At 41.6% G+C, this 25271-nt stretch overlaps 1 protein-coding gene across 2 annotated transcripts in view; it reads left to right on the top strand.

The window, feature by feature from the left end:
• sema3c (sema domain, immunoglobulin domain (Ig), short basic domain, secreted, (semaphorin) 3C) overlaps positions 1-25271 on the top strand; it is a 73632-nt gene that overhangs the window by 39499 nt on the left and 8862 nt on the right. For both annotated transcript variants that reach the window (XM_027272206.1, XM_010738904.3), the window contains exons 3-12: positions 11045-11205; positions 11843-11905; positions 14908-15027; positions 18366-18456; positions 19721-19840; positions 19935-20077; positions 20170-20284; positions 20821-20890; positions 23381-23525; positions 24485-24707. In XM_027272206.1, coding sequence (XP_027128007.1) covers positions 11045-11205; positions 11843-11905; positions 14908-15027; positions 18366-18456; positions 19721-19840; positions 19935-20077; positions 20170-20284; positions 20821-20890; positions 23381-23525; positions 24485-24707 — 1251 coding nt within the window. The remainder of the gene's footprint in view (positions 1-11044; positions 11206-11842; positions 11906-14907; positions 15028-18365; positions 18457-19720; positions 19841-19934; positions 20078-20169; positions 20285-20820; positions 20891-23380; positions 23526-24484; positions 24708-25271) is intronic.

Here is a 25271-nt window from a genome sequence, read left to right as displayed (position 1 = left end):
CTTTCTCTTCCGTGCCTCGGATAATAAACACAGCCCACCCCTCTCCTTCTATACAGCGAAGCTATTTAGGGATACCCAGTGTGATAAAAGATAATTACTCCTGTACATTTGCTTTAAATATCTGCTGCGTTCTCTGGGTTTATTTTGGCCTCTTTTAATGGCACGTTTGATGCATTTGCTGTCAGAACGAGGCTAAAATGCTGCAGTATGCTGATTTGAAAGAGGCTGCAACTTTCTGATCGATGCCTGCAGCAGACCTTTGCGTCTGTTTTTTATTCACTAGCCACATCTGTGCAAAAGTCTAGATTGATGTGATTGGATAATAGATTTATGAAAATCAAATCCCATTTCTAAGAAGCCTGATTTGTCATTATTAGAGCTGTCAGTCTTAAAAACTTTGAATCCCTTTGGGCTAAAGTTAAAATGTCACCTAATCCAAAATTACAATGTAGAACTGACTTTGTTTCATGGTGCTAAATGCTTCAACACATGACTTCTCAGATAGTCACATTTTAGATCAGCTGACTTCTTCATTTAGTGTTTGCAACAATATCATAATTTACTGATAGGCCAACAAAACATGCAGTGAGAACTGGTGAAGCTCTTACATGAACTGCACAAATACAAAGTGACAGCCCTTATTCCGATATCTAACAGCCTTTTTGTCACTAGAATAAAGTAATGTGTGAATGTTTGAAGTAGGGGCTTGATATTGAACCTCGTACTTCTTTTTATATAATCCAAAATGTGTCAGAAGAAGTAGATATACTTTATTAATTCCTCAATTTTTTTTTCACTTATGTTTTACACATATAGGCCTGAAGTACAGCCACATAAACACACACACAGCTTATACAAATGCAAATGTGGAGAGGTGTTGGAGTGATGGGCTTGCACCCTGGGAGCAGTTAGGGGTTCATTGCCTTGCTCAAGGCCACCATGGCAGTGCCCAAGCAGGTGAACTGGCACCTCTTAAAATCCCAGTCCGCATTCCATACTGGGGTCCAATGCTGGACTTGAACCAACCACTCTCCGGCTCCATACAGAGCATCAAAAATGGTCTGTTTTTGGAAAAATGTGTCTGTCTTTAGTTAGATATTTAGTTCTTGATGGCTGTATTGGACTTCTTTTTGAGTAAGAAAGGGTTTGTAGAAGAGCATTCTCGCTTTCCTCAAATGTTTGGTATCAAAAAATGTATCTGTACCAAAACTCAGGCATGGTATTGCCACACTGATTGTAAGTTGTGTCCACCTTTGACAGCCTTTGTCAAACCTTTGTACCTTCCATAAAACTTGCACAGGCAAAACATACCTGCAGGCATCCACATACAGTAGCACTCACATCGTTCTGGTAGGCTGTAAACTGGAAGAAACACGGCATGTTTAATATGTTGCTTTGCTACTGTATCTAGGTTGGCATTGCCATTGCCAGAATGCCATTCCAGGAATGGTGGGATCAAAAATTCAGCCTCATTTATCCCTTCAGTTGGCAGTCGGGGGCAGTGGTCTGTGTTCAGGATCATTTAACCTCATCAGCGCTCTCACCCTGTTCTGGCAAAACTCCAGTATTCAATACAGTATTAACTTAGAAATATATACAGTATGTATTTCAAACCGTGGAAGATGTTTATTTGAAAGCCGGCGAGCCTACGCATGCTTTTCGTGTGGATGATGTAGATTTTGCACACATGCTTGGCTGAGAGCCTGGCTGGGACATAGGAGAGATTGATTAAAATGATGTCTGTAGTTTAATGAGCGCTCCCTCGCACTGCTACGAGACACATGGGCTTCATTCACTGCCTGAACAGAACCAGGCGTGGGGACCAGGAACCAGGTTTCAAGAGAGCGGATACACCGGATCCCTCTTTGCTTTTATCATGCCTCATTACAACCTCCGCTCACCCCCCATTATTCATACACAGCAATGATACTGTTCATACACTGTATGTGGATGTCAGTCTCTTAGGGATGTTTACTTGGCAGTGAGGGTTTGCTTAAGAAAGTTAATGTTTGTCCGTGGTAAGACCCTGAATGTGCATTCCTTATACTTGCTTGCATTTCAATGAATGGGACGTTCTGCTGAATCATTATTAAACTACGTGGTTTTCCACTTTTGTAGGTTATGAAACAAAATCTACCAGCTACTTTTGCTAAGTGGATACCTCAAATACCTGAAACCCCGAGGAAACCACAACTATTTTAAGACGTCGATCAATCTGAACAGAACTGTGTTTTCTCAATTCCGTCTACGCAGCTGATATTACATCAACCTCATGTGAGGTCTCAGATTTAAATCAAATAAGAGTAGACGGAAGAATAATTTGCCTTCTTATTCCTGTGGTTTAACCGCTGCTGATAAATCATCTCTCTTTTTTAAGGATTTTACAGAAACGGCCTCTTAAATGAACATCCAGCGAGACCGGACTTGGATGAATAACTGCATGTGGAGTGTTTAGGGGTCAGCAAAAGGTTAAAAAGTCAAAAGATCTATGCTGACAAGTAGCCAGAAGCAGGCCAGGTCATCTCTGTCTGTTCAGGGCAGCTTCCTGCCTCTGTTTCACATTAGACCTGCGCATTAGCACCTCCACTTTCCCGTGGTAAACCTCATAAAGCCTGTGAAGTAAAATCAGTGATGCTCTGTGATTATGGGAAATTCCTGGCAGGATAAAGTATCGTCCTGTCAAAGCTGTCAGCAATGCAGAGACATGCTACAAATACCTGTAGATTAGAAATGCATGTATGTGTGTGTGTGTTCTCTGACCCTGAATACTGGTACACATGGCTTGAAGTGAAGTATTCCTTTGTGTGGACCTGTGCTTATCCCCCAGACTCATGTCCTAAGATGTCCATCTAATTGCCTGACTTGCAGCATGGACATTTTCAGCAGGAGGGTTAGTGAATGCGGTGAGCTCCAGCTTGCACCACCTTAGGGTCTGACAGTGTGTGAGATGTTTGACAGCTCCTCTGTTAGTCTGCCTGTCTTTCTCTGTGTTTAGCCATTCCCGTGTCTGACCTTGCCAGCCCTGTTGAATGTTTTATTATTCCTTCTCCACAGCATGTTGAAAGGTAATCAATAGCCATCAATACGAACAAAGATGGCATCTCTTCAAGGATCGACAAGGTCAAACCGAAAGATCCTTGGCATTGTCATAAATCAATGACCTATTATGAAAATATTTATGCTAGTTTGTATTTTGTGAGCTTAGGTTATTGGATTGTTCCATAGCTACACTCATATTTGACTTTTTCCATCTGTTAGCAATGTAACATTGCTGGCGTTCACAATCTCTGGATTAAGGCTTGAGACAAATTCATTTTCCATTGCTGGAAATATTTAAGCATTGAATGGGTTTTTCTTTAAGCACCTGGATCAAAAGAGTATGTAAACAACCTTTTTTTTCCTGGAGTCCTCAGCCAACTGCAAAGAATTCAACAGGTGCATTGGTCATTCAAATCTTTACTTTCAGTCAACACCACAAAAACAACCACTCAACCTCAGCACCTGAGAAAATATGGCTTTCTTTAACCTGGGAGAGTTTCAGCCTTGGTGGCAGAGAAGAGTCCCACCTGGTTGAGCTTTTTCCTTCCTCTTTTGGCCGTCCTCCGTGAGTAGTAAATTCATCAACTCTGAGAATCCTCTGACCCATATCTCCTGCAAGCCTCTGAGAGTCTCAGCCAGAGCCTCCCTGACAGTAAAATCACAGAGATTTACTGTCTGGGGGTGAGCAGTAACTAAAGGTTCCCAGTGTGGGCAGGTGAGAGGTCATGGCTAAGAGGTGGGGGTGACTGGTGGTACAAGTTGGTTCTGTGCCAGTGACATGTGAAGGAGAGGCCAGGTGCTAATTGGAGCATTGAGAACGCAAACTAGCTGCCTGGCGGCGCTTCGTGATGGACAGGTTGTCATCTCAAGTTTCGGCCCCTACAGGGAATATTAGCCAACACCTTAGCAGGTCAGCCGTGCAATGAAACCAGCAGTTGACATTGGTGCTGGATACCGTCACACATACACAGCCAAGGAGAAAATATAGTCCAGCTCACATGTCATATTTAGATGCGGCGTCTGCTCTGGGAAGTCAGTGTGAGATAAGAGCTCAGGCATTCTGTCCAGCCATATGATTCCCATTACAAACGTCTGGTTATAGATAATTGCCGACAGACAACAATCAGAAAATGAATGAGTCGTAATAGATATTAAGTCTTCCCTCTCTGAGCCAACACTGGCTTCTGTCCATGACAAGTAGTCAAAGTACAGTAAGGTTGTGCATGCTGTTTGCATTTCAAGCGCTGAACACAGCCTGCCTGGGAATGTGCGGTATGTCTCTTGGACAGACAATCGGACGACTCTGTCAGCCAGCGCAGGACGTCCTGGGTGGTCTTTACGCACTGGAACGACACCTTAACTTCCCTTTTGACATGTATACGCCACCAGTCATTACTGCGTACCATCAGGCTCGTCCCCAAGGAGAGTGGATGGCCGTCTTCGTTCGGGGCAACAGTCATTTTTTATCTCTATTGGGGCCTGTCTGTTGCCAGGATAAAGTCTTTTACTGGCGCAGTATGTGCAAGTGGGCCAACGCCGTGTTAGGTAAGTGCAGTCATCCAGAACTGAACCCAAAGAGCTTTTAAGCACTGTCCCGACAAAGAGCAATGGTATTTGGCACCAGGTTTGAAGTCAGGCCTCCATGATGAAACCCACTCCATCTTGTGAGGAGAGATGAATTGCAAGGGGGTGGTATAAGCCCCTGCTTCAATATTTATCAAGACGGGTGATTGGGGTCCTCCCACCGGCTGCCCTTGACAACCACAGAACAGGTTGTCCTTGAACTGAATGGAAAGCGAGCCTCATTAGCATGGAGTTAATTTATTCATGCTGGCCTTTCAGGTACAAAGCCAATTGATGAGGGCTGATTTGCATCGGAGACACCAAGGTTGGTTTGTAATTGGCGCACTGTCCGACGCTGAAGTGTTAATTAGTTGCAGGGACCTTTTGGCTTGTGTTCAGTCACTGGTGTTAATCAAAAAACCCAACACTCCAGAATCCAGTCAGTGTGTTTAAAGCTGTTCATCCCTGCCCCACAAGGACTGAGCTAATGTTCTGACAAAATAATCCCATATTGTTGGCCCTATGCTGATGTTATCACCTTTTCATGAAGACAGAAAAGTCTGTGCAGATTGATTTTTATGAGGCGACTCCCTCATTTGGCAAACAGCAGGAGGATCTTATAAACTACAGCTGTTTAGCTGTCTCAGCCACTTTTCTCTCAACGAGTTTCTCTTCGCAATAAGTCACACTATGTCCTTTCATGTTCTCACACCTCTTGCTATCACCCATCAAACCAGAAGAAGATGCCGTTGTGACACCAGCTCAATCAGTTGGCACCGGCTCCCAAAACCTCAGTCGCAGGCGGTCCAAAACTACAGTTGCCTCTCTCATAAAGATCCCACATACTTTCCAGCCACTGTGAATCTCAAATGATGATGGTGCATTACAACAAGCCGCTCCTTGTATGGACCTAACAAACCCAGAACCATGGGAGCGTTGTTTACTACTGGAGGCTTTTATGTAAAACTCGGTTATTTGATCAGGGAAACAATTCTAGAGGCCAAGTTTCTCAGAACATCTGATGGGTTGAAAACCTGGGTGAATCTTCCTTGTGGTTGTTGCCCTCGCTCTCCTGACTATATAATCACAACAGAAAAAACCAGAGAAGCAGTTAAGCGAGCACTGTGATCTCCTCTGTACTTAAATTGCTGCCATACAACAGGTCTCTTTCTGTTGCCCACATTTCTGTCGATTGCTACTTGGCATTTCACCACAATGACATGCTGCTTCACTCTGGAGCCTGTGCCCATGGACAATCAATTCTATTATGGTTAACAGGAGGTTTCCCACCACAGTGATCACAGTCTGCAGTTTCTTGAGAAATACATTTTTCAAAGCTGTACTGACAACACGAGCAAAAAGTACAATCTGCTGTCAAGAACCAACGGGATGTATTCAGGTCTAATTCTGTAAAGGAGTCTCAGACGACATTTATTTGACATGACCTACATGTATGAATATTAACACCACAACAACAAAAGCACCTCAAATAATCATGAGAAGTGATCATAGCATTTGTTTTTGTCCTACCAATAGTCCAAAACCAAACTGCATTTACTATCTAATCTTTAAGCTAACATGAAGAATGGTTATTTAAACCAATTGTTAGATTATTTCTTCACAAACCTCTGACACCTGATGACCAGACCAGATGAAGGTCATGTGAAATGACTGAATGCGGCCTTAGTAGCTATTCTGGAGCTTTCAGACAGAATCCAGCACTGCAGCAAAAACTTATTTTAGAGGTGTCCACCAAAACATGCAACGACCTGCAGCAGAGAAGTTGGAACAAGGTCCAACTTGTGGAAAAACACAGCCCAATGTCGCTCTGGCCGCCAATCAGACCGGTCAAACCTCCACGGTCAGCTGAAAAAGTCTCTGAAACTGAGACCATCCAGGTATATTCATGGACTAAACTCTGATACTCTACCTGTTGTGTTCTGGTTTTGTTGTACACACAAAGAAGTTTAATTTGGTTTGAGAGGAAGAGCAGTGGTTGAGAGACGTAGACAGTGCATGAGAGTGAGGGAGCGCCAGCATTGATAAAGCTGATTAATCTGCAAAATACAAAATTGATTGTTTCACATCGGTTATGTTCAACACAAATAGACACACACATTGCCAGACAACCCTGCAGTGATTTGCTGCAGTGCCCAGTTCCCAGACTTTGCAACACCAAATTGCCGGAGTACCCCTTTAAATAATTAATCAATTATTGAAAGATTCTTTCAAGAAAACTTTTATCTACTAGCTCCTTTTTATTCCATTGCTTTAGAGCCCTTCCTCCAACATGTGAGGAGTGTTTTCTGCGAATACGATCTCTTCTGCAGCAAAAAAAAAAGGCAACCTGCTGTTTAATATTGAATGACCAGCGCTTCAACAAAAGGCTTTTGTACTGTTTCCGCTTGACCACTTCACACACAAAAAAAACACATCAAAGAGAAGAGAGAAAGTCTCAGCTCTTGAGCCACCACCTTGCCCTTTCCGCTAACCCCCACTGTCCAGCGCATGGATCAGTCTGGATTGTGTCACCATTGGTCTGCCATCCAAACCAATAGGGCCACTATGGGTCAAAGCCCAAAGTCAAAGGCAGGACACAGGGGAGTGCTGTGAGGTCCGCGGGGAAGTGTCAAGCCCACCTGCCCTCATCCATAATAGAAAACCCACCAACTGTCAGTGCTCAAACTCGGCTTCCTCTTTCTGTTTTTTCAGTTTCCTCCTTCCTCTACTCAGTCAAATGTGTCGACCCTTCCTTTGTTTATCTGTGTGAAATATCACCCTTAAAACCGCAGGCAGGTTTATTAGTCTATTATCCACTGTTCTGTCCGTCAGAATCCCCAAATTTCTTAAATCAGCGTCCTCCAAACACAACACTCGCCATAACGAGCAGCTCGACAATGCCTGAGTTATGACGTCCACAAACACTTTAGACACTCTTCCCTCTGGGGAATGTTTTTGTGATCTCAGCAATGAGGAATGAATATAAACTCACAACTAAAAGAACCACATGTGGGTCTAGAAGATTTCTTCATCGCAGACACGAAAAAAACAGAAAACAGTTGCGCTCCCAACTTTTTGTTTTCTGTTTTGATAAATTGTCATTCCTGATGTTTCATTTCGATGATTTGGAAGTCGCAGATGCCACAGAGGGAGTTAATTTGGACTCAACACGGGTAGCTGCCTCAGTCTACAAAGACCTCATACGAAGGTTATGAGCTGGCATTGACTCTGTAAACACTTGGACCCAGTGTGTATATATTGAATGACTCTGAAAAACCTTGACAATTGTTTAGAGCAGCCCCCCTCTTCCTGATAGAGCAGGTGCACCATCTGGCATTGTGAACTTTTGATGTTGTTCTACAGTGCTGCAACAGTGCAGGCATGACTCATGTGTTTGTACAAGACTGAAAGCAGAGTACCGAGGAGATACCAGATCCAATGGTATGTGGACTCCAGAGGGTTTGTCTCTCAGCGAATAAGCTGGATCCATCTGACACACCCTACAACTTGCATCCCATCACAACACCGGGCTTAACTGGTCTTCCACCTTGTTGAAGGTGAATGGAAAGTCTCCTGTTTCCCCCCACTGAGACAACGATACAAAGTTCACCATACAGTAATATTAAACAGTTATTTCACCCCTACACCACACCCCTGTGAACAACTTGTTCCCCTTGTGGAATGTTCTGGAGGAACGTAATGTCATAAATTAAATAAAAGTGAAGAGTAAAAAACAAAGTTAAGATTTACTTCTTAGAACAGATTAGAATGGGGGAAACCAAGCCAGAGCCTGATGAATTGCTATTTAGTCAATGATTTCATATTTAACAACAACAAACCTAAATCTTTGTAATATGTCAGTGCCTGGTGATGGGATAACCAAGATTTTTTTATATCAGATTTGTAAGATTTAGCCCCAAATCTGTGATCACTGTTCATTTTTATTTGAAATTGTATAGATACAGCTACATTTGTAAATCAGCCTGATAATTGTAATTAACAATAAAGCGTTAAGTTAATTGATGTGGAAACTGAACTAAACTAGTTTTGCTAACTTAAACCCCAAACGACACAGAATATTAGTCATATCGTTAACTATATAATCCAAACAACTTTTAGTCCTACTCCCACTGATAGCTTTTATGCCTAATAAACTGATTGTTGTTTATTTCACATAGCAACTGAGGCTTGGATTAGCTAACTTTAGCTAGAAACAATCTATGGCAGCTTCGTTAACTAGCCTCTTCTTTGCCCTTTTCACAGTCCTACACCACAATCTTACATAACTTTTAAATAAGCTGTGGCTCTTTGGCTTCTACCCACTGAGGTTTAACTAAACCACTTGGATTATTTCTGCCTGCGCGGGCTATAATGTACGACAGTAAAACTAAAACGTCCATGGTAAACAGCTGTATGTTTGAACGAAAGCTGCCACCCGTTAAGCTCCAGAAAATCATTTAAAGAGAATGTTTAAATTAAGATTTACCCCCAAGTGTAAAAACGAGATACAGTATTATGGTTTAAAAGGTTTTCCTGAATCACCTCCAAGAACTTATTCCGGGAAGATGGATACAATTGATTATTTTTGGCAGAACTTTGACCCCTGCATGTTTTTAATTAGCTGTTGCACTGCCAGTGCAAAGCATGTAACATCTTAAGCCTCTCCGGCGTTAGGAAAATATTGCCTCTGCACTGAAGATTTCAGCGATGCTATCTCTTCAGCTTTGAAGCCGGAGGTTGATGCGATCCTAGACGTTCTTCTTTATTAAACACACGTCTGCTCGGCAGGACGCGCTTACTTTTAATTTGGTTTCTTGGCTAGTCAGGTGAAAACAGAGTCGGCTCTGTGTGTATGTTCTTCATTAGCAACCAGATGATGCTTTTGTCTCGGATGACACAATGTTCAAAAATACTCTACTCGTACTTCAAGACATGAACCATATAAGGCTTATTACCTAAACACCGTCGTGAAGAGTCGTGGGAAACTCGCTCGTGACCGAAGTGGTTAACTCGCCTTTATTTAAAGTTAAACACTCCAGCCTTTACATGGAGAACGTGCCAAACAACAGCCTGTGATCAGAGTGAGCGCTGCCATAGAAAAAGCCACTTTCCTTCGAGATAAAAGGCCCCAGCCTTAAAAAGCGTATGTCACACAATAATGAAAATGTGACTTTAGCCTGAGGCGTGGAAGCAAAAGCACAGGCCAACCTGTTTGTTGATTAGAGGAGGGGAGAGAAAAGGAGCTCAGAGAGGGTCAGCGGAGGGGAGGAAATGGAGGGGTGTAGGTCTACGTTGCCCCTCACATCCTTTGCTCTCAGCGCAGATTGAAAAAGTGATAAATATGCATGAGTTTGGCTTCGACAGTGGAGGCCTTTGATATGGCTGAGAGTTCTTTATCTCTGGAGCAAATAGGCTGAAAATAACTGTCTGAGGATGTTTACTTCATGTGTGTGAACAATGTGCGCCTTTTTAATGAGTAGAAGAAGAGGACTTCTTCACCCGGTGTACACTGTATCTCTCCTGAACACGTACTCGTGTAGTCACGGCTTCTCTTTAATTGACCGGATGAAGGTTAAGTGAAGTGTTAACCGCAAGCGATCAATTTCACGGCCAATTTATTAAGTGTCATTAAATTCTGATAAGTTGTCTTCCAATTTCTTGATATAAAAGCCAATTTTACATAATTTAGTGATCACTTATATTTGACACAATGAGGATTTCACACAGAAAAAAGTATTCTAGACACATATTTCATCTTAAATGTATCCAAACTTACATCTGTAGTTTGTTTTCGGACTATTTAAAAAGTTATTCTTAAGCCTCATACGGAAGCCGAGAGCAGCCACGCTTGTAATTATGTTTTTAATGCCATTATTTCAAATTAAGAGTTAAGAAGAATTATTTTGTTATCTCAAGAAAACAGTTGTTTCCTCTTATTATTTATATTTATTGGAGATCAGCAGTCTCATGCCAGCATGCATACATCTGTAGCAACTGAATTAGTCTAAAAATGTCCGATCAAGGAGTATCCGATATTGATTTAGTCCAGGACTGAAAGAGGTAACATTCAGATGAGTCCTCGTCATTTAAGCCGAAGAAGGAGAAGGCTGAGATAATTTTCTCGTGATAAATTATCTTGTTATCCCGTTAAATCTGCCTATTTTTATCTCAAGGAAACAAGATAAATGAACCCGTTTTCATGAGAAATAAAGCTTTATCTCGATAATAAAATAATTTACAATAACTTGTGATCTTGAGATAATGGTGTTAAATAATTACTTGCAAATCCACGGCCGCTCTTGGCTTCCGTGGATTTGGTGCCGAGCATCATTCAAATCCCAGAAGTTAGTCTGAGTCTTGAGTTTTCTTTCTCTTAAAACTCATAGATCTCTTGCTCTGATCAGAGATTAATGTGGGCTTGTTTTTTGTCTGTGTCTCTCAGACCTGCAGGCCTCCCAGTCCTTTGAGCATTACAGTATATCAGACAAAGCGATGGACTACAGGATCCTGCAGATGGACGAAGACCAGGACAGGATGTATGTGGGCTGCAAAGACCATGTCCTCTCTATGGACATCAACAACATCACACATGGCACGCTTAAGGTCAGCGGATGCTTATTATTAGAGCCTGTGATTAACCAACGCTGGCGTCTGTCTTCTCATTGTTCATGAAATTTAACAGCACATGTGACACATTCGTACCTCTGCTGCAGCGGTGTTATTCATATCTGCAAATTACCGTACATTTGCCGCGATCAGGGCAATTTTAGGGTTATTCAAAAGAGGCATAAAAATGCTGGAGCTCTCTGATAACTGATTCGGCATGCAGTGAAGGAGTTATCTTCAGTGTAATTGACAGGCATGAAGTGCATAAACAGATGGGAAAGCATTTAGGCTCCCCCGGGGAGTGCTGCACCGCATCCATTTTTTCCAAGTAAATTGCTTGATATATTCATCTAGCCAGACCCTTAAGCACCTCTCCCGGGTTTGAAAGCACACGTATTTTCCACAGACAGTAGCTGGCTGCAACTACTGACACTGACACTTCTATTGAAACTGAAATTTTTAGAACATTTGTTTTGTTCATTTTCCACAAATTTTCCCTGTGATTTGTGTTTTTTGTAATCAGGATATGAGAAAAAACCTCAACGTGAGCATAATCATCAATCTGTTGCTGGTTTCCTGGGCTCACTTCCGTACTTGTCACTTATTTATATGCTTTTCTGTTTTTTCCTACCAGGTGTTTTGGCCTGCGTCTATAAGCAAGATAGAGGAATGCCAAATGGCGGGAAAGGATCCTACGGTAAGAGTCCTGAAAGTAGAGATATGGATAACTACTCATAAACTGGGATGCAACAGTTCAGTTTGGATGGTATGATTATATATTGGAAAACATTCGGTGTAGTAGCTGCAAATATCCTGAGTGTTCAAACAAGCCATCTGTAACTGATCTTTGCTGGCTTTTGAATTGGTAAAGTTTGATATTATTCAATATTTATTGTTGTATCCAGTTTCAGTTAGAACCCAGAAAGCTTCCGAAACCAACAATTCAACCCATGTCCTGCAGTAAGAACATCGATGAAAGATAAAACTAAACACTGGTATTTGTGTCGAATTAGATGAAAAAACGAAAAAGTAATTAAACAAATATCCAGCAAACATCTGTCGGAATCAATTGTATGAAACCCCCTGTGTCTGCCGTGGACTTGGACTATTCCACATTAGTACTAGAACTACTGGACTGAACCGTTTTGCACCTGGTCTGTACGGTTTGTATTTGTCCAGCTGGACCCACAGTTTTAAGCTGGTTTTCCGACTGAGTGGTCGTTCTTTTGTATGCGTACATTAAACTGTAATATTACACATATTCTGCTGAAACGAAGTCCTACTAACAGAGGACACAGGGATGGTGTTTGTGCCTTATACCAATACAGTTTTGGACCCCATAAATAGTAGCTAATACTGAGGTTGTGCTCGGTACCCCTTCATGCTTTTCTGCCATGACTGTTGGGATCTAGACTTTAAGGTTTTGTCAGCTGTTCCCAGATCCGCTCCTCCGAGTGAGTGTCCAGCGGAACTGTGCGTGTCACCTCCTGGGATTTCCTTCTGCTATCCCCAGTTTGTGAGTCGGTGTCAGGGTCCAAGCACACATGTGTAAGCAGGCACCAGATGTCTGGAGGGTCAACCAACTGGCCCGGAGTCTTCCTGGCATCGGCACAGTTTGTCAGGACGACAGCGAGGCCGTGGGAGGATCGAGAGGAGGCACGGAGAAAAAATAAGCCACATTTCAAAGCTCGCAAATGGGACGCAGAGGTTTCATAACCTGGCCTGATTCTGAGAAACACTTGTTAGCTGATTTAATGAAGACATACAGTACGGCTCAGAAGACTGATCCCTCCTCCACCTCTGTTCTCCCCTAATTGGGTTGTTCACAGTTGCCTATAGAGACTTCAGGGGAATACAGAGAGAAGTTTTTAAAGAAGACGCAACTTTTTTACATAAATTGAAACCCCACTTTTCAAAGCAACAGCACGAGTTACCATAAAAAGCATCACGCCACGTCCAGCGATGCCTGTTTGTCCTACATTCTCCACTATCTCTCCATCCCCTGACAGCAGCGGCTCGGATAATAGTGCCAGGATTTTGTACAACATAATGTAGCAGAAACAGAGAGGAAGCCGTTTCCAGTTCCCTCTGAATGATTTGTGCCGCTCTGAGTCACAGACAAATATTTGGGTGAGCCATTTCTGAGTGGAGCGATGGTCTTCCTTCTGTCTGTTTCACTCACAGCTCTGCCAGTTTCTCCTCTACGTATTTCAGTTTCTCTTTCTGTCGTACTTTTTTCTTTTTTTTTGGGACTTTTCTTGGTCACTTTTTCCAGCTCTCGGTTTCTTTTTTACCGCAGTATATGTCATTTTCTCTCTTCCATAATGCTTGCTCCTCTTTTTCTCATGGGTTCCTTCATATGAATCAGAGCCCCCATCCGTCTGTTGCAGTTCCCATCCCCATCTGTATATATTAAGTTCCTCTCCTCCGATAGAATCTGCGGTGGAGCGGGCCTCCAGAAAGCGACCGCACATTGTTTGCGATGGAGTGTGACATCAAAGTAGGAAAATATATAGACCAACCAGGTTGATTTAGTCTGTTTGGGCTTAGCTTCAAAAGCTCCCACTTTACACTCTTGTGTGATCACCACTTGAACTTGAGGCCATGAGGTCGGGTGCTGTTTATCTGGCACAGTCACAAAGTCTACATGTGTGCGGAGGATAGGATATATATGTGGCTCTGAGGAACTCAGATATCAGATATGGTTGCAAGAACCAGTTGAAGGAGGCTCAGGATGTACATGAGGAGAGAGAGACAGAGATAAAGAGGAGGAGGAAGATGAATAACAGAGATGGGCGTGTGACGGTTTTTAAAAAAATTCAGTTGTTTTTGGTGGAAAGCTCTCGGTGGAGCCGTGCACCGACTGTGAGCTGCAGCAGCTGCCATTCCTGCAGCCATGGCCAAGTTCCTGACGGCTCCCTGGATACGTGTTCCTCTCCTCCCCACTTCTTTTCCTCTCCCTCTTCCTCTCTCCGCTCGTTTTCTGCAAGCTCAGGCTTAATTGGCCACAAAGTCCAACACTCCTGCTGCTGCCGTTTTTTTTTTGCGAAGTGAAAGCAGAGATGGAGGGTTAGATCAGTAATCTGCCTTACCTAGATATATCACATATACAACTGACGCTCTTTTTCCACCGGCCTTAATACCAGAACCTACTGAGCTCTGGGATTGTTTGATCGCGCACCATGTGATTGTATAACCGTCACAGCGAGTGACATAAGTTTGAATTACTCCCTCATATGGAATAGGATACTTCACAAGAGATAAACAAGGCCTGTTCGCTTGGCTGTGCACCAGGAAACAGAACTTATTCTGTGTCAGGTCTGTTGAGATTGAAAAAATATGAAAACAATAAATTTGTAATAGATTGGAGGAGTGTTGCCAATCTTATTTTATTTAAACCAACAACTTTAAAGGTGCAGTGTGTAAGTTTTTGGGGTGAACATGGAACAAAACATATGATATATTATACAACATGTATATACAACATGTGATATATTATCACCTTAAATAACGGATTGTTATGTTCTTATTACCTTAAAGTTTATCTTACATTTCACATCTCAAAAGCCGCATTGTCTTGCTTTAAAAGGACACATAAAGCAATAAACTGTAACACTTCATAATCTGAGCGATGTTATTATTGTTGTTTTTCTCACCTTACTTACGCGTCTCTTTGTTTAACTGTTTGTTTTTTTCCAGCACGGCTGTGGGAACTTCATCCGGGTGGTGCAGCCTTACAACAGGACTCATCTGTTCATGTGTGGCAGCGGAGCTTACAGTCCCGTCTGTGTGTACATCAATAGGGGCCGCAGACCAGAGGTGGGGGAAAACACAATGACGGATATTCACTTCACTAAATATACAAACTTGTGATGGTTTTAAACAATGTTTGGGCGATGTTGGGCTGGTGGTCAACGCATTACTGTAACTGCTGAGAAGCTATAAACCAAAACTTGTCTTGTGTTTAGTCGATTATTCACTCTGATACTGATACTACACCTCTAACGTGATCTCAAACAATAAGAACATCTTGTACTTCTAATCCTAAATAGTACAATAGTTCAAACTAAATTATGTGAAGGGAGTTTGTTGAAGAGACATAATGAGCAAAGGAGGACTGTGCAGCAGTTCTCCTGTGGTTGTTTAAAAAGTAAACCTAATTACATTAACTGAACTGGGTTAATGTGATTAATGTTCTCATTGCTCACCTGGGACGGTAATCCAACTCTCTTCCTCTTTGTTCCTCCCTAAAAAACACTGCTGAATGTTAATGTCACCCCCGAGTGCAATAGAAACAGAAAGTAGTGGGAATACTGCCACCCAGAGCTAGTAAACAAAAATCTTTTTTTTCAGGGAGAGAGATTAAAGGTCCAGTGTGGGGCTCTGTTTACAGAATATGGCAGAAATGAAATATAATATGCAGAACTATGTTTTTTATTAGCATTTAAAATAAGAATCCATATGTTTTCGTGAGACTTTTATATCTAAACACTGGTTCTAGATAGGCTGTTCATGTTTTTTGCGGCCTCTATAGTTTCTCCTTTGCACATTGAACAGGAGGGTGAGTGGAGGGGGTTGCAATCTGCATCTACACGGCTAAATGCCTCTAAATCTTCTTCATTCATCCTTTAATTCACTATAAAATGCCTCAAGGGATGTGGATGCGAATTCATTTTTGGATGAATTAGACATGTTTTTGTATGATAGCTGTAATAATATGAAATATTTATAATATTTAGAGTCAGTGGTAAGGTATGAAGTGACAAGCAAGCGCATACGTAACTCACAATCTTGCAGCATCGGTTACGAATTTGAAACATCACTATGTGAGGGGGAAAAAAAAGTTGTTGAGACTACTCATCATAACTTTATACGGACAAAAGGTTTTCATGTAGTCAGTTCGATGGCACATGAGAGGAGATTCTGAGGATAAGAGGGAGAAAATGGAGCTCTAGTGTCAGGGATGGCGGAGCTGATTTTCTGGGCGCTGCACTCTCACGTCCGGCCACACAGCTCTGTAAGTGAGAGCAGGGAAGCCCTCCAGGAGAAAAGTGCTCACTGAGCGAACAACATTTAGCCACAGACTGCCGACTGCTGCCAGACACTAATAAGAGAGAGAGAGAGAGAGAGAGAGAGAGAGCTCCCGACCAGGCTCTTTCCGCACTGCGGTGTCTCTTTGTCATTTGGGGTTTTTGTTTGAAAGGCAGACTGCTCTGTTTGCAACTTCTGAGCTCAAACATGTCAGTGTCTCAAGAAAAGGGATCTGTTAAGTATAACAAGCTGCAGCAGTGGGAAGTTGACAGCAAGCTCAGCGTGGACCTTTGCCCTTGAGAACGTCCCCCGGACCATTATGTTGTTTTATAGCGTGATAGGAAGGCAGCAGCAGATACGTTATTTGCATGTCAGTGTTTTTAATATCTTATTTTCGCTCCTCAGTTACGTAGTGATTTATACCACAGCAATAAATGTCCATCATACCGAGTCATTTATTCTTTTCTTTAGTCTTAAAATCTTTTATAGTGTGTGATAATTCCCCTCATTGTCTGCGAGGTTTATCACTGCAAACAGTCGTCACTTGTTGAAAGAAACATATCATTATAAAGACAGACAGACATTTTGTAGGGCATAAAAATTGTGTGATTTGGAAACAATGGATACGTGGAAACGTTTAACTGCCTGGCAAGATGTCTCCTACAGTACTTCACATAACTTAAAGTGTTTGTCTGTGTGCTGGGAGTTTCGACATCACACTTAAAAGTTGTATATTTCACTGCGATTGGCTTTTACAAACTACGTGTGTACACATCTATATCTGATAGTTAAGATGAGCACAGAGAGAGATTTATGTGAACCGTACGGAAGCACAAAGCCGTCGTGCATTCATGCATTTTGTTTCCTCGGTTTTCTTGTGATTATCTTGAGATCTCGAATTAATTATGTTGTTATCTCTGGAAAACAAAGTCTCATTAACTCGAGATCTCGAGAAAATGACCCCATTATCTCGGGACAATTTGTTATTTTGAGCTAAATAACTTGAGATCTCGAGAAAACAAATTAAATGAACTCGTTACCACGTTAAAAAAACGGGAGGAAACAAGATGTATGAAAGTATGACAGCTTCGGGCTTCCATAGAAAAAAATAGCTTTTCTGTATGTGCATCTTGCTTTGCGGATGGTTTGTTACACAGAACCATCTGGAAAGCTGTGTTTGGAAAGCGGTAGGCGCTTTAAAAAAAAAAAAAATACAGGCGAGGTGACTGAATGGACCGTCTGTCCTCATCTATCATGGTAGAACTTTAACCAATCAGATCAATCAACCATATAACGTTGTTACATTTTTATTCCGAAGTGAGTGTGCATCCACCTCTTTAGCAGCTGCAGTAGTTTTTTTTTTTTCAAGGAAACAATCACTTCTCACCCACGACGTCACACATCTGCAGCTCATAGCGTGGCTAACAGTAGTTCCTCATGGGACGCCGATTGGCTTGAAGCCTGGCAAGATGGTTTCTCGCATCATCTTGTGACGTTGCCAGTCCAGCTGCCTCACAAGGTTATGTCAGAAGTGACAATAAACAAGAAATGTTTGAAAAATGAATACTTGACTTGCAGTGTAGAGGTTAATGACAGAACTACCAGATGGATCCAGTCCACCTCCAGAACTTCTTAGCGAACCGACACATTTTCCTGGAAAAATGCTCCTCGGCTGACGTCACTCATCCCAGTCGAGGAGGTTGCATCGCCGCCGTGGGTCAGATCTAAATAAGATGGGACAGGAAGCTCTATAATTTATCCAGGTTGCTGTAAGAGCTTCTTGGACCTTCCAGACCACCACCGGGAGGGGGTTGAAACTTTGGCAGCCTCTCCACCTGAGATGGAGAGATTGCTAGCCAACACATTAGTGGGGAAATTCCTCTTTTCCTCCCCAATGGAACGTTCTTTTTTACTGTCCTACATGGGCCAGTTAAGGTAGAACAGGCCAGGAACCATTCTGCACCTCCTTAAAACCAAAAGGGAGGGAAACGTGAGCAGGGCTACCTTGTGGGACATTTGCTTTGCTCATACGTGTAGTTTTATTGTGTAAGACACTCACTAGACTGATTAATGTATCATATAAAAATGTCTCCAAGTTCTCTAACTTCCTCTTTCATCTGTGACAGGAACAAGTTTTTCACATTGACTCGAGGTCCGAATCTGGAAAAGGGAGGTGTTCCTTCAACCCTCAAGTGAATACAGTCTCCGTCATGCTCAGTAGGTGCCTCCCATACCTCCGCCTTAATGATTTATGCCTCTTCAAATACAAAAAAAAAAATGTAATCACCAAACAGAAGACGTTTCTACAGCAACAGAATTTCTCTGAATGACAATGTTGGTACTGTACTTGACACGCAGACAGTTCACCAGCTGGTTTGGTGGTTCCTGTGTTGACGCCATATGGGATGGATGATACAGATGGGAATGATTGTCATGTTAAGTGAGCGTACACATCATGGGACAAACTCAAGATGGTTCAATCATTTCAGAGCGTGTCCTGTAAAGGTTCTTCTGATAGATCAGAAACTTCCCAGTCATTAATTAATGACGTTAACATTATCTAAAAGTCATAAATTTGTAATTACCATACCTCAGATATGAAACCAACATCGACTTAGTCCCATCTGTGTCTTGAGCACTCCCTACTTTATTACGTACATGTACATTTGGTAACTGGACACGATGCCACAATGTCATAATTTGAATTTTCTTTAAAATACATTGAACACAGGACAACATAGGCTACCGCAGTACCTCCTTCAGGTCAGGTCGAACCCTCTCCCCTATATTCGTCTATATCCTTTGATCTCTGATTGGTCGAGGGGTGTTGGGTTGCCGTTGACAAGCCTAAAGGCGACACATTGCACCCTCAGCTCTGCTTTCTGACACCCGAGCACGGCCATGTCAGCAGCAGCCTCGCCAGCTAGTAAGCACCTTCAGAGATGCACAGCAGGGAGCCTGAGAGGGCGGCGGAATAATCTGAAGGTGGAGATGCTGCAGTCCGAGTCTCAGAGGACAATCAGAGACAGTATCTGTGCTTGATCAAGTCTGCACTTCATGTTTTGGACTCTCTGTGGGCCGTCTGAGTGCTGTCGACACCAACTCCTTGGAAAACCAGCTTGGAATGCGGGCCACATACCCCTAATCCTCCCTTAACTTGCACCACATCCTCTAAAACACATGGTCTGGAACTGATGGATGATGAAGTGAGAGCAAAGGAATGATAAAAAGCATGAACTGGCTACGGAGAGCACAAAGCCTCTTATTAGCAGCGGGACACACACAGACTGTAAATCCATTCACAGAACAATAATAACATGATTTATCAGTATTAGTGTATTTTATCCATATTATCTTAATTTTCTGAGGCGGTCTCAGCATTTCGGATTTGACGTACCGTGAAATGTTGTCGTTTCAACAAAATATGTGAGCTTATGTGAGCTTATTGTTGATCTGGTATGTGTGTGTGTGTGTCCTCTAGACCAGGAGCTGTTCTCAGGCATGTACATTGACTTCATGGGGACAGATGCTGCCATCTTCAGGAGCCTGACCAAGAGAAATGCAGTGCGGACAGACCAGCACAACTCTAAGTGGCTAAGTGGTGAGCACACAAACATCCTCTGGTTTTTTAATGTTTATATTTTATTAACATTACTTTCATTTCACAAAGTCTCTGTCTTTTTTATTTCATTCAGAGCCAATCTTCATTGACGCCCACCTGATACCGGACGGAACCGACCCCAACGACTCCAAACTCTACTTTTTCTTCCGCGAGAGGCTGACAGATAACAGTGGAAACACTAAAAATATCCACACCATGGTGGCAAGAGTGTGTCCAGTGAGTTTTATTTAGTGTGCCCAAATGCGGTAATAAATAAGCAGTGTGTGTTTTGTGGTTTTCGAGTTGCTACGTGTGGCTTTTGTCTGCAGAATGACATCGGAGGACAACGCAGTCTGGTGAACAAGTGGACCACTTTCCTCAAAGCCAGGATGGTGTGTTCGGTTCTGGAGGAAGATGGCACGGAAACTCACTTTGACGAACTGGGTAGGTGAAATGAAGGTTATTCGTACATGTTATGTATTTCCTTTCATGTGTCTGTTTTATTTCCATGCCTCAAGAAAGAAGTTTTAAACAAACTTTGTGTTTTAGAAAATACGCAGCCGGAGATCCAGTGATCATAATTCTTTGGGCGCTCGCTATTTTTGTTCCAAGGTTTCCAATGATTGCTTTCTCCATAAACAAATCCAGGGAACTTCCTTTGTTTGGTCTGGATTAGTTGCAGGCCTTTATCAATTTCCATAACAACTCTTCTGTTGTTTCTGGTTACCTTGCGTTCATATGTGAGCATATTATTCCAGTCCTTCTTAACCTCAGCTTTGAAAATTATAAGCATCAGCCCACGGCGTCTCGGACCTGTTTTTCTATTTAATCATTGGACCAGTCCATCTGTCGACATGTGCAGTTATTAATTCATGCGTTCATCACTTTTTGGCAGACTCACCTGCAGGATGAGGTGATCTGGGATATAGGGAATTTGTTAAAGGTATTCCGCGTGTGCACATATGTGTTTTCTCTTTCAGAAAGTATGTTTTTGCTGGAGACCGATCAGCCCAAGGGCCTGTTGGTGTTTGGCGTCTTCACATCCACAAGGTAAGACGTCGCCGAGGTGAAGCCAACTGTAACATTCCTGCAGGCCTCAGCGGTTATGTTAATCACTGACTGGATATCAGCGGGATGTGCTTGTCAAAGAGCCTGATACATAGAGACGTCATGTGTCATGTCGCAGAACAGCTTAGTCAGAGGGCCGAGCTATCAATTACAGCTTCCTGGTGGCTTCACCATATGGCTTTCGTTTTGATGTTCTTTCCCTATGATGGCGAGCAGCAGTGTATTATTTATAGTACACATTGACACAGAATATGTATTACATGATATGTATTGTTGGATGTCTTCCACATAAATGGAGTAATAGTACACACAGCAGGAATTTTGAGTGCAGAGAGGGTTTCATTATTGCATTTTTTAGATGAAATCTGATTCCTGTCGGTCCGGTTTCAGAGAAAATTGGGAAAATATACTGAGTTTTTCTATCTTCACTGTATCTTGTGACGCAAATGAGGAATGATTTAATGAATACAGACAGATAAGCAGTATGTATATGCACGCTGTGTCGAAACATTTACTAAAGTGGTTCCTTTTGGCCAAATATAGATGGGAGAAAGAGAAAGACAGAGAGGGTAGAGCGTTAAATAAAACTGAAATGACATCTGATCCAGCACCTTTTAAAAGCCTCCTCACAACGTCTCTATTTATGTCCTTCTAATTTATGTTTTTGCCTTTATTTGAGAGCAGGGTGCGATTAGGTTTTATGTCCACTTCCCAAAAGGCTGGTACACCGGTACGACTGGTGGTACACAAGCCTCCTTCAGCGATACGTGGGGGGGATCTATAAAATATATTTACTGTTAAAGTTGGAATAGTTTCATTTTCAGACACATTTCTCTGAGTATTCCTATTTCTACACATCAGGTTAACTGTGGTCACTGTGATACGTGTGGAAGGTCAATAAAGTTCTGAGAAGATACACTTTATCTATTCTGAACAAATCAGATTGTAACAATCATTTCATTAGTTCATTAAGTTTATTTGCAAATTAAACAATTTACTACAACAATTTGAAAGAAGAAACTATGATACAACTATGAGATCACAGGAATGTAATTAAAAATATTTTTGGCATTTCCTGTAATACTTTTGTTTGCCAATATCACGTTCATGCAGATACATTAGATTAGTTATGAGCTAAAATGTGACATAGAGATAGTACATGGAGTTAAATTAAAAGTTAAAAAAAAAACTCTGCAATTGTTGCTGCAACAGGAAAAGAAGTGCAGATCAGAAATACCACCTTTTCCACCCAAGTAGCTCAGGAACACTCAACAATAAACAATATTTTTATAATAAACCTGCCGCCTGGGTCAACTGTCTGTAGCTGAATAGGGTCGACTGGATTTTAACGTCTGTCATCATGGTGGAACTTGGAGAGTAGAGTATTTTCTGAAGTGGTACAGGGTGTAAAAAGTTACTAGGTTAAGCAAATCTACCAACCACTTACATATTTTACCATCATTTGACCGGTGGATGGTGCTAACTCAGTGCCCTGTCTGATAGTCTTTTATGGCGTTTTTATTGTGCCCAATATCCCTCTGCATTACAGCCTTTGTCCCTACTAACTGTTTTGATTTTCACATTACATTAAATACTATTATATGTCTCAAAACGTAAACTTTTCATGAGCTAAAAAGCGTCTTTTAACCTTTTTGATATTATGTACTCGAGGGCTTATTTTAATGGTTTATTTAGCTGCAAATGAGAAAACGGAACACTTTATCCTTTAGTATTTCTCAAAAATTCAAAATCAACAACTTCGGATAAACATGTTTTTTTTTTGGACACCAACACATGATGTAATATAACAAATATAATGAATTATATATATATTTTTAAAAAGTAAACACAAGGCAAAATGGTGACTAAAAATGCTGCTGAACATCATTTAAACATCACGAATTTCGACGTAAGAAACTAACCTCTGTGGTAATTTATGGAAACCACACTACATAAACTCCTGCTGAAGGTCACAGTCAGCAGGGTTGCATTGCAAATTTGAGGGTTTAAGGAAATGGTCACTTGATCTGTCTGTTCTGATCTCTAATTGGGTTCTTCTGGTTAACCCAGGGTGACACTGACACAGACCCTCAATCCACTTGTTACCTCAGGATCTTAGAAAAGGCTACAGCAGTGTATCCCGGCTCAGAGAACACAGCCAAGACAAACAGTGAGGTCTCTTAGCTCAATATTATTCCTATCTCCACACTGAGTTTCTCCCTCCCTGTCCACTTCACACAATATGCTTCTGTTCTCCTTTTCAACAAAGCCTCTTTTATGTGCTAAGCAGTGTGATTTTAAAATAACGAAGCCAAACCACATCAGATCAATGAGGGCGGGAAATAAGCAAGCTCTGTCCCCTCTGACAGCGGTTGCACCCAGACTGCATGACTGGCACAACCTTAAAAAACACAAGTGCAGAATATCTTAACTGGGTGTGTTTCATTAAAGTATGCATCTCATTTCCTCCAGCTCCGTGTTTAAAGGATCAGCAGTGTGTGTGTACAACATGGCCGACATCCTCACCGTCTTCAACGGGCCCTTCGCTCACAGAGAGGGTCCCAACTTTCAGTGGGTGGCCTTCCAAGGACGCATCCCTTATCCAAGGCCGGGAACTGTGAGTTCATTTCTGTTATGTTCATATAAAATATACATCTTAATCTCACCTCCTTACACATCTCAAACCAGGCAATACTTAACATCAGTGATTTTATATATCATATAATATGATGATAATATTTTATTCATAATTAAGTTCATATTGTCCAAGTGTTCCTTTTTGATACATATTTATAAATTGAATCATATCTGTCTAATCTCCCTTCACATTAACTGTATATACAGTAGAAACATTTTTTTATTTTTACATTTTAAAGGTCCAGTGTGTAAGATATAGAGGGCTCTATTTTACAGAATATGTCAGAAATAGGTTTTCATGAGTGTATAATTACCTGAAAATAAGAATATTTACGTTTTGTTAGCTCAGAATGAGCTGTCGGTCCTCTTCCATGGAGGTAATGTGGGCCATCATGTTTCTACAGTAGCTCAGAACAGACTAAATAAAAAGTGACTCTAGATAGAGAGTTTTGTACATTTTCCAGCTCCCATAGTTTCTTCTACATGCTAGGAAGGAGAGGCTATTAAATTTTACACACTGCTCCTTTAAAATATATTTTGATTTTTTAAAATAAATTGACACTATTGCCTATATATAAACTATAAGACAACCAAAAAGAAGTTCAAAGCTGATGAATTTTTGTATAAAACAAATGAACAAAGGCCCCAGTATCGACCCCTGTGGTACTCCATATTTAACCTTCATACATTCAGATCATTACCATACATACTGAACATATTCTTGTCTATTGTCATAATAACTGCCATCTCTACTCCCACCTATATCCCACATAAATATGTGTACTGTCTATTGGAATAGATGGGACTTTCAGTACAATTCAATGACTTACAGTAATTGTGTCGGATTGTGGTGTGTAACATTGTTATCATTCAGATGAGAGCATGAGAATGACGTTACTTAATACACAATACACTCATTTCCACTTTTTCTTTCCCCAGTGTCCCGGTGGAGCATTCACACCAGACATCCAGACAACAAAAGAGTTCCCGGATGACGTGGTGACCTTCGTACGGAACCATCCAGTCATGTTCAACCCCATCTACCCAGTGGGAAGGAGACCTCTAGTGGTCCGGACCAACGCTGACTACAAATACACATCAGTGGCAGTGGACCAGGTCATGGCTGCAGATGGCAACTACCAGGTGCTCTTCCTGGGCACAGGTACGAATGTAGAGATTCAAACAAACACAGCCACAACAACAGCTATATTGTGTTTTGTATATTCAAGTTTTATGTATATCCTCCTGCACTATGAGTAGTTTGGTTAGTTGTCTCTTATTTATTAAAGGGGTTTGATTTAAATCTCACTTTAAAAGCTGAATGATTGATGCATTGTCATTCCTTTAACATCAAAATCATTTTAATTTTTTAAAACGTAGAATCTGATTTCTTAGTTACTCAGGAAAAAAATGATAATTTATTCCTCCTTACTGAGCTCACAGCCTGCATTACCATTGGAGCCCAACTGATTTTTGAGGCTGATACTGATATTAATACTTAAAAGTATAAATGTTATGTGTGGCCATGTAGGGGGAGTGTTTTTCTTTTTGGGGCTGCTGTTCTCCCTCGTTGTTTCTTCCTCCACAGGTGGAAGTCAATTTAGTAATCAGGGAGGGGTTAAACAGGAGGAGGGAGGCCACACTCCTGCTTTTCTTTCTTTTGAGCTGAGTTAACCCTTTTATTTTACTCTGTCTGTGATGGCAGAGTTTTCCTATTTTAGTTTGT

This window comes from Larimichthys crocea, chromosome XX (genome assembly GCF_000972845.2).
Source record: "Larimichthys crocea isolate SSNF chromosome XX, L_crocea_2.0, whole genome shotgun sequence".
In the NCBI taxonomy this organism is placed as follows: Eukaryota; Metazoa; Chordata; class Actinopteri; family Sciaenidae; genus Larimichthys; species Larimichthys crocea.
Note: the sequence above shows the minus strand (reverse complement) of the source record. Positions and strands in the feature narration are given on the sequence as shown.